Here is a 10451-nt window from a genome sequence, read left to right on the forward strand (position 1 = left end):
AGTGTGCTACACATGGTTCCATGAGAGGTTCCGGGTTCTCCCAGCAAATGCTACTGATGAGACCGTGCGTATATATGCACGTGCTTATATTCTGATGCTATTGTCGTCTCAGCTGTTTGCAAACAAAAATGCAAATCGGGTCCACCTTCGTTGGTTGCCTTATTTGGCATCGTTGGACGACTTGGGCAAATATAGCTGGGGTTCGGCTGCACTGGCCTGGTTGTATAGATGTCTTTGTCGTGGGACGAACAGAAACGTTGTTAACTTGGCCGGGCCGCTACAGCTTCTACAGTCTTGGATTTTCTGGAGGTTTCCCACGTTGAGGCCTAGTGGGTTTGATGTATTTGGGTTTCCTCTTGCCTCCAGGTACGATTTATTATTTTCGGTTCACAAGTTGTTCAACATTATGTGTTATTTCTAGTTATGACATGATTTCAATTAAAATTGTAGGTGTGCTACGTTTCTGCCGAGGAACGATCCAGGGGATCAAAGATTAGTGTATGCACGCCTTTCTTTGGATCGATTGCGTGTCCACGATGTGAGTCATTTAGTTATTGCTCTTAGTTTCAGTGGTTTATGTTAAGTGTCGTGGTCTGACGAAACCCTTACTATTTTGATACAGTTTGTGTGGGAGCCTTATTCTTCTGCCGAGGTTGGTGCTGTTATTCACCTGGAGATACTAGCTGACGAGCACCGTAGCCTATGGACGGCCATCACTAGCCTGATATATTTTGCTGCGATTGAGTGGCATCAGGTCGACCGGGTTCTACCACAGTTTGGCGGTCTTCAGCATCTCCCTGAGCTAGCTCTGAACATAGATTGGCTACATGCGAAGGATGGCAGGGGTGGGGACAGGTGTTTCCCCACGTATTATCGGGAGTGGCATCAGCATTGGGAGAACCGGCTTCATTCAGTCATCTGGGTCGATCGAATCCTTGATCCCGGTCCATCATCAGACTACCTGGAGTGGTGGTGCTGTGTGGCGCACAGATTCCTATCCCTAGATGTTGCATTTCAGGATCCTAGACCGATTGTGTTGACTGAGGAGGCTCGTCACAGAGGGTCGTCGCAGGCACCTCCTAGAGTGCACGTTTATGACAGACCAGATAACAAGCGAGTAGATCGGTGTCGGCGTATAGGCACCCGTACCACGGATCGAGAGTGGCGAGAGCTGGCTGACCGTTTGGAGGAGGACATCCCTAGAGCTGATCATGGAGATGCGACGGATTATCGTGTTCCTCGACGTAGAGGCAGACGACAGGAAGGGCGGGACGGCCGTGGAGGGGCTCGAGGTAGAGTACCTTCCGTTGATGATCAGGGCACTCAGCATGGTGTTGGTGAGGATGTAGTTGGTTCAGTCTCAGCTATGGATCAGCCGACCTACGATGTAGGTAGTAGCTCTCAGCTCTTTGAGAATGTCGCCCCACATGCGTTTGCTGGGTATACCATCGCGGCTGTTGGGATGGATATCGATGATCCTGTTACTGAGTCAGAGTTCTATAGGGATATAGCAGACATGCTCATGGATGATGATGGGACCCATTATAGGCCACAGATGCCTGACGACCAGTCCCAGTTTGCTGATCCGCAGCCACAGACTGACGATGTTTTTCCTCAGTTGGCCGTTGACCTCAACGAGCCTGCAGCATCTCCGACTGACCCATGGATCCCATTAGGAGGGACCCCAGCCTCAGCATTCAGCGGCGTTTCCGCACAGCCATCAGGACCAGCGGCAGAGCAGAGACCTAGGAGGGTGAGGCGTCCTCCATTGTGTGGCACCGGAGGTCACCTGCTCGGTCAGTTCGACGATGATGACAGTGATACCATTGAGGATTCTGATTAGTTATGTCATATTGTCATGTCTGGTAGGAACTATGTTAGTTTATGTTCTTCGCATGCTATTTAGCCTTATGTATTTCAGACTTCTATAATTTATTATCTGCCATGTATTTGATGGTTAAAAAGGTTTGAGAATTGTCTAATATGTTATCTGCTATGTATTTGATAGTTTAAGCAGATTGAGCTTCTATTATATACATGTATTCTGTCACAATTATCATGCGCAGTCTAAATGATACCACATTGATGCAATCAAACATCTAAAAATAAATGGTTTATGATAAAAATTCCTCCTTCATAAACCGTGGAAGCTTGCCACGGTTTATGTTAAAATCAGAAACCGTGGTAGCTTCCCACGGTTTACATAGAAGTGTGAAAATGTACATGTACGTAAGGGATTTCTGTTTTGTGTATGAGTAAAGCTTTCACCCAATTTATTTATTTAGGTAAATTGCCCTAAAAAATATGAAAATACGTAATAAATAATAAATTATTTCTTAAGTTGTCGGATGATTCAGGGAGAATCCAATCTGAAGAGTTGGTGTCAGAGACGGAGCCAGGTGATAGAAAAAGGACGATACTCCCTAATTTTAATTTTTCACGTGTAAATTATATATAAATTTTAGTTTAACTTTTTTTTTTAATTTTATTTTAGTCTTAATTTATTGTATAAATATTTTTTGTTCTCCTATAATATTTTATCTAACTCCGCCTTTGGTTGGTGTAGAATTTTTTTCTTAAAAAAATTCAATCACTAAATTTTTATTTTTAAAAAATATAATTCTAATATCTGATTATTTTCATTATGTTTTTAAATTTTTTAAAATTTGTTTATCATTTATATTTTTCGAAATTATTTTAGTTTGATATAATTTTCAATGACTATTTTAATATTTTTCTAATAATATTAATATAATATATATTATTTTATAAATTTATAATGGCTTGTTTCTAATAAAAATAAATAAATAAATAAACTTGGTTAATTATTATAGTTACTAATTCAGTATATTGTGAATTAAATTGAATAAAAACAAAATTAAGGAATATACGTACCTCAAGCATTTTCAGATCTTCTTTCTTCCGGGATCACATTTATTTGATGTTGTCGTCACTGACGAATGAATTCAGTCGCCGGTGTGCCTAAGAATCTCTCAAGATATTTCATGTTAACAAGGTCGTGTTGCTGTCAAAATAAAATAAAAGTCACGTGCTTTATCTTTCTGGCCAATCCGGCTAGCCATTTATCCTCAAGCTAATGCATTCAAGAGAAAATTTTTAGCTAAGTCGTATATTTATTATTTTAGAATTTTAATTTAGTATATATGGATTATTTTCAATTTTATCTCTATTTTAAAAATTAGTTCAAAATATATTAATAAGTTTTAAATTAATTACCCGTTTTCGATTTTTGGGGTGGTGTAAATTGGCTTGGCTGAATGCGAGTTCAAAAAATATAAAATCTTTCTTTGAGTATATGGTGGCACTGTTCTTTTTACATTGTATAATACCAAACATAGAAATAAACTTGCTTTTGCGCGTTTGGTAAATAAAAAGTTCATGTATTTATGTTTATAGTTTTAAAAATTAAAAATATTTTTAAAAACACAGAAAAAAAATTTTTAATTGATTTATATTTATTAAAATTAAAAAATTTAATATAATTTTTTATATTAATTAATATCTAAATTTAATTTTTATATTAATGTCTATTATCATATTTTTAAATTTTAAAAATTATTTTATTAAATATATTATAATTATTTAAACTTATTAAAATTATTTTTAATTTATTTACGAAACTTTTAAAAAGCGCTACTTTTGAAAAAGTAAAAAACTCTACTTTTAAAAAGCCAGAGTATCTAGAAGATATATATATATATATATATATATATATATATATAATTTAATTACTCACATATAAATACTATACTCATAGATTGAGCTGGGTTGAAACAATGATATATTGCTTCATTTTTCCCAGTTTCTTTTGCGTAATCTAACTAGCTAGGTATGTGGTAAAGACCTTTTAACCTATATATTCAATAGCTTTTTCACGTTCTGTGATAATTTTATATAATAAGACGATTATTCCAAATATAGTTAGTTGTATTAGGGATATGATTATCTTTATGATAGTACATATATATACAGGCCTGGCGAAGATTAGTATTGTTTATGGGATCAACCCCTAAAATTTTAATTTTACCTGTATATATCCTTACTTAAATTATAATAATGGAAGCAAAATAAAGAGAAATTAATTAAGAAAAGTTGGTGGTTGAAACGAAACAACACATGACTCTAATCCATAGTAGTGAGAAATAAAGCATCGATCTCAGTACATTAAACATATATAAGTGATAATTAAAGCCACGGAATTATTATTGTACGACCGGAAAGGATGAAGTTGCTCAGCAATCTTCATAGTCGATCTTGATGCCCTTAACAATGACACCATCACCATATTGGGGAACCAAAGTGATGACAACGCTATCATCATCATCAGCTTCCAAATCGATCAGCTTCTCCGTGATCCCGATCTTGAATGCCAGTTCAGTTTTCAGGGCACTCGATTTCTGAGTGTGCGACACATTCACGAAGCTTCCAGCAAACTCTCTGTTCTTTGGCGTAGCAAACTGCGCATCCTCTTCTTCGTTCAGCAACACATCGAACTTTATAGGCTTCCTCCGATCAAACTCAATCTCTAAAACCAGAGTCTCCTCTCTCTCATCCTTCTCCTTCCTGCTCCTGGATCTCCTCGGCCTCTTCACCACCGTGCTCACGAGCTTATTCTCCTCCAGAGTTAACGGCAAGTCAACGCTCTTCGTCGTCAACGGCTTCTGCGCCCTTTCAGCTTTCGTCCTACGCGCTTTCGGCTTCGTTTTCGCCCACGGAATGGGAACCTTCTCGAAATCATACCCAAGCTTCACGGAGTCAAGGCAATCTTTGGTCTTCACGCGCACCAAGTTCTTATTCTCGTCATAGAACAGAAAATTTGATTCCAGAAAGTCAGGGTCGGTAATGTCTTTGTTACCGAAAGATTTCCACAGATTCCACATTCTATCGACATTGGAATGGTGACAGTAGAAGAGAGGATCCCTACCAGCAGAGTAGAGGGACCCCATGTCCTCCCCGTTTGGCTGGGTTCTATCCCCACTCCAAGTGTGGAGCGTGTTGTGCACGCTCTCGCAAGTTCCGGCACCGGTTTTCACGGTGTAAGGCGTGTCGCCGGCACGGAAAGCATTGCCGAAGAAGTTCAACGGCGCCTTCACTTCGACGAAGTTTGTGTACATCAAACTGAGGTTAGCGTCGACGTCACCGCTGGTGTCAGGGCCGTTCCTGTTCCAACTGAGATCGACGAGAACCGGCGGTTGATGGTTTGCGTTTCTGAGTGGGTCATAGAGCGATGATCTTCTGTCAGTGAAAATGGAAGGAATTTCCATGCCGTCAGGGTGATCCCAGTTCCAGAAGGGCAATGCAAAGGTTGGATCGTTGATCAAGCTTCCCAAGATCCTCTCATAGAAGTAAAGGTACCAACGGTGAAAAGGAAGGAAAATCCACGAGTAATGGACCTGGAGATCCTTGTCAGGGAAGCCAACTTGGTGATACGAGTTGTGGCAGTAAGCGCAATGAATGGCGGCTTGTTGGGTGAAGCTGCGAGGGTCATCGTCTGGAAGCTCTCTCATGGCCTTTATGGCTTCCTTGTACTTGACCAGATCGTCACCGGTAACCTTATGAGCCGGTTTCCGAACCCTTAAGGGTTGGTTTTTTGGGAACTCAAAATCTATGATCTTTGTGGAAGCAGGAGGGCAACACTTGACGGGTTTGGCGCCCGCCGGCAGGGTTGGTAGCCCACAGGCTTGGAGATCCGGTGCAACCGGTGCCGCAAAGGCGAAAGGGTTGTAGGCAAAGCCTGCGGCACCGGCCAGCCCTCCAAGACCAATAAGAACATCTCTCCTGTTCCCATGGGCAATGCCGTTTGATGCCTCTTCGTTCGAGGCATTGCAAGACACCTTCGTGGCTGCCACGTGGCTCTGCCGGCCTTTAGGGAACAAAGAAGAGGAGGAGGTCTTGATGGCTGAGGCGTTCACACTGGACACAAAAGAGAGAGGAGATATTGAAGCCATGATTCTGATGATGGTGTATATGTGTTACTTGGTTTGGGACGAACAAGTGTGAAAAGTGTTGAGTCTTTTTATAGCGGTACATGCACTGTGATTTTGTGCATGAGTTTGAATACATAATGTGAACAGTCACGTTGCCTTGCACTTTTTTTTCTCCCTTCAAATGAATTGGATAGTTTTCAACATATTACAATCCATCCACAAAATACTTAAGACTATAATTAGTATACAGTAAAAATTCAGGTAGAGGCTATTTTATCTGAAATTGATAGTTTAGAGTTGTTAGATGAAAATTTAATCAAATTAGTTAAATTATTTAATAATTCTTTGTTATTAATTTTATGTAAAGTCGACTGCACTTGAATTTTCATTTGAGTATATATCACACTTTTTGTGAGAATATAATACTATATTTGGTTTGAGAGCAAATTAGGCACCATATGCGAAGCAGACATAACGGGCCAAATATACTCGAGACTCGACTTAGACGTTTATACTTTTCCTTAGGTTATATTCTTTTCTTTCTCTTTGCTCTACACGACTTGGCGCAATCACTAAATATTTTTTAACATTAAAAAGCAAATAATTCTTTTTTTTCTTTTATAAAAATTAGAAGTTGTTTGTTTAAAAGAATTACAAGTCAGGAAGATATCATTGAATATTTTCCATCCACTACTCTGCATGACTACTCCATCCACTGCACTGTGCACTTTATTATGCGATATATTGATTGTGAGACATCCTTTTCTTAAATTATTGATTAATTGGTTATCACTCTACTGGATAACCATATGATGGCAATTAGTGTGGGGTACTACACTTTATAATAAGAAAGAGAACACATAAGTTTTCACTATTTGTTATGTGAAAAAATAAACTTTTTAAAAAGAATAAGATCAGACGCGTAACTAAATTATTCTATTGAATTAATAAAAAGATTTATGTGTTCTAATAAAAAGATTTATTCGCTTCATTTTTTAATATCCAAAAAAATACAAATATTTGACTTTGATTACGAATATAAAAAACAGTAAAACAATTATTTATATTTTTCTTTTAACAATAAAAACTATTATAGAATAAAAATGATGTTTGATATCATGTTATTACGTAAAATTAATAGCTAAGAGTTGTTAGTATTGGAATCAGGAGATTTTGGGAAGGAATATGTAAAATTAATAGTTGAGAGTTGTTAGTATTGGGATCGGGAGACTTCAGGAATGAGAAGACACCACATCCAATTCAAAACCTTAAAATAATAAGTTGATGGGTCTCTCATCTTATAAACTCTTCACTCTTTCTTACTTTATTTGATGTGGGACTAACTTCAACACTTCTCGCACTTGCAACATTAACAGTTAGATAATAATTTAGTTAAATATATAAATTAAAATTATTTAATAATTTTCAATTAACAACTTCGCATAAACATAACTTCACATGAATTTTTGCCTGTAAAAAAAAAGAAAATAAAAAATCATGTAATAAATTAAAAATATCGTTTAAAACACTTGGTTAGGATAAAAAACAAAGAAAAAAAACAACTAATGAGAACTTAATATGAAGTTTAAATGTAGATTTTTTTTTTAATTTTAGATATGTGAATTTTTTTATTAATTATCTATTAGTTATTAGAATTTGATTTTGATGGAACGGATTTTATACAATAATTTAATTAAATTTATTCGTTTAAATGATATTTTAAATAATAAATTTAAAATTAATTATTTTTATTGATATAATAATATATGATAAATTATCTATACACTAATAGTATAAAAATTAAATTCTAAAATTTTTTTTAATCTTTTTTTGAAACAAATGAAGCTCGCTCGACATATGAGAGTAGAGCATAAAACAGACAGATACAAAACAAATCTAAACACAAGGTTAATAATTATATGTCATTTTTGGCATTGTTATCAACAACTAGTAGGATTAATATCAATTCATTCTTTGTAGTTTAAAAACGTCATGTTCTATATGACATCAACAGTTATTTCTATATTGTTTAAAATTCTATTATTGCGTTTTAACCAGACGTTTCAAATAATCACAAAGAACTCAGTCATCCACCTCTTCTATTTCTCTTTTCTATTAGGTTCTCCTTAATTATATGGCCAATTTAATTATGATACTCTATATTAAATTATTAATGTTCAGTTAATTTTTTAATTTTTTAGAGTTTACAAGAGTTCTTATATCTAAATCTTACCGTCAATTTAAAAAAACTGAATATGACTTGTTGATTCACTTGCATGTAAATAAATTATTTAAAAATTAATATTATGTTAATTTTTAAAATTGTCTTTTGTTATATATATATATATATATATATAGTATTATTCTACTATGATTTAACAAAATGTAGTTTTGAAACCCTAAATTAAATCTTTACACCGTACCCTGTAATGATTTAGTAGGTATAAGATTCTAATCAATACATTTGTACATCTTATTACCATAATTTACTATAGTAAATACAACAAAATATTAAATCTATTACGGACTGTTAAGTCTAACCCACTAGCCAACGAGTTGGAACACCATTCGGGCTCAAGGCATCCCATGAAGGAGAGCCTGGTGGGTCGGGTCTTAGAACGCTCGACCCAAGACCTACCCGACCTGCCATCCGTATAGCCCAAGACACCGGTCGAGTCGGCACCTTCGGATCATGACTCGAAGTCTTGATCCGGGGTCCGGAACGACCTGCCCTTCCCACGTGGATTGCGACAGCTCATAGAAGCTTCTTGGGCAGTGGGCTAGGTCATTCTCAGGGCACGCCCCACGCAGTATAAAAGGGGAGAGGTCAGCTTTCCCCTTGAGGTACGTAACATTCTTACCTAATTCGGCTATCGCATCGTACGGACACTGACTTAATTGTCGAAGTGTCCTTGCAGGTGGCCATCCCCCACACTTCACACCTCCTCCGGTGTCGTCAGCACGCGTCCAACCTAACTCCAAGTCAGCCAGGATATCGCTCGTCTCCCTCATCATAACCACCCGACACATTGAGAACCCGAGGTCCTCAGGTAACGAATATTGGCGCTGTCTGTAGAGAACCTGTAGATATGGAGCGACTTCTTACGTCAGAGGAGCTTCGCGAAGGAGGAGGGGCTCGCCTGAGTAAGCTAAGCTCATCGGCCCGTACCGCTGAGTACCCTCGTCCCTCCGTTCAGCCTAACCAGCAGATTTACACCAAACCCCCCCCCCCCCGAAAGGCGCCCCTTTGGGGGGACAGGAGCCGATAACGCCAAGATCATGCAGGAGTTCAGACACAGAGTGCAAAACCTAGAACGGGAGTTGGCACGAGGAGCCGATCCCATGGAGACGTTAGCCACTCCCGCGACGACGCCAGCCGATCTCAAACCCGCACCCGCTCTCCCTCCCGAAGGCTAGAAAGCCGAGAAAGAAGTCCAACCAAGCACGACGAGGCACACACGCAGGTGACTTCCCGACCTTACCAAGGTAGGTCCGAGGGCCGCGGGGAATCCCATAGAGGAAAGGCTAAGAAATAGCAAGAACCCATAATCATGGGGGCCACCCCCTTCCATCCCTCAATCCTCAAGGTCCGGCTTCGGAAGAATTTTGAGTACGACAGGACCAAGGATCCCCAGGAGCACCTAACAGCTTTTGAAGCAAGGATGAACTTGGAAGGAGTAGGCAATGCAGTCAGATGCCGAGCATTCCCGGTGATGCTGGCCAGCCCGGCAATCCGATGGTTCAACGCCCTCCCACAAGGGTGCGTTACGACCTTCGCGAACATATCCCAAAGCTTTCTGGCTCGATTCACGACACGCATAACCAAGGCAAAGCACCCAATTAACTTGCTGGGGGTCACCCAGAAACCAGGGAAACCAACCAAAAAGTTTCTGGACAGGTTTAACGACAAATGCTTGGAAATCGACGGCCTCACGGACTCAGTCGCTAGTTTTTGCTTAACAAACGGCCTGCTAAACGAGGACTTTAGGAAGTACCTCACAACTAAGCCTGTATGGACTATGCAGGAAATTCAAAGCGTGGCCAAAGAATACATAAACGATGAAGAGGTCAGTCAGGTTGTAGTAGCCAATAAGCGGCAGCTCCCTAACCCCCCAACTCGGCAGGCTCCCCAGGTCGATAGATATAAGGAGACCCTCAGGGACGGAACCCCAGCCAAGCAACACAAACAGCCCCCACGGGTGGGAAGACTTACAAACTACACGCCACTCACGGCGCCCATAGTGAAAGTTTACTAGCAAATCGCGGACAAGAGAATCCTGTCCAGGCCTAGGCCATTGAAAGATAAAACGGGGGGCAACAAAAGCCTGTACTGCGATTATCACAAAGGTTTTGGTCACACAGGGACCACTGATAACCCCCCAACTTTTGTGGTTAATGTCGTGGTCAAACGTGATACCCCCCAAATCTAAATCAGCAGCAAAGAAAGATACCCGGATCTTCTCCATCTCAACGGGAGGTCCTACCACCTCAAATGGAGGACCT

General features: G+C 39.3%; 2 protein-coding genes across 2 annotated transcripts; one reads left to right on the forward strand and one right to left on the reverse strand.

Annotated features, from left to right (window-relative positions):
* Window positions 1–4089: 4089 nt before the first annotated feature.
* Window positions 4090–6063, reverse strand: LOC130969923 (polyphenol oxidase A1, chloroplastic-like). The gene has a single exon (XM_057895842.1). The coding sequence runs from the start codon at window positions 5967–5969 to the stop codon at window positions 4254–4256; it is 1716 nt and encodes a 571-aa protein (XP_057751825.1). The 5' UTR covers window positions 5970–6063; the 3' UTR covers window positions 4090–4253.
* Window positions 6064–9499: 3436 nt separating this feature from the next.
* On the forward strand, window positions 9500–10204 carry LOC130966972 (uncharacterized). Its single transcript, XM_057891794.1, has one exon. The coding sequence runs from the start codon at window positions 9500–9502 to the stop codon at window positions 10202–10204; it is 705 nt and encodes a 234-aa protein (XP_057747777.1).
* Window positions 10205–10451: the final 247 nt, after the last annotated feature.

The sequence above is a fragment of the Arachis stenosperma genome, chromosome 3 (assembly GCF_014773155.1).
Source record: "Arachis stenosperma cultivar V10309 chromosome 3, arast.V10309.gnm1.PFL2, whole genome shotgun sequence".
NCBI classification, from domain to species: domain Eukaryota; kingdom Viridiplantae; phylum Streptophyta; class Magnoliopsida; order Fabales; family Fabaceae; genus Arachis; species Arachis stenosperma.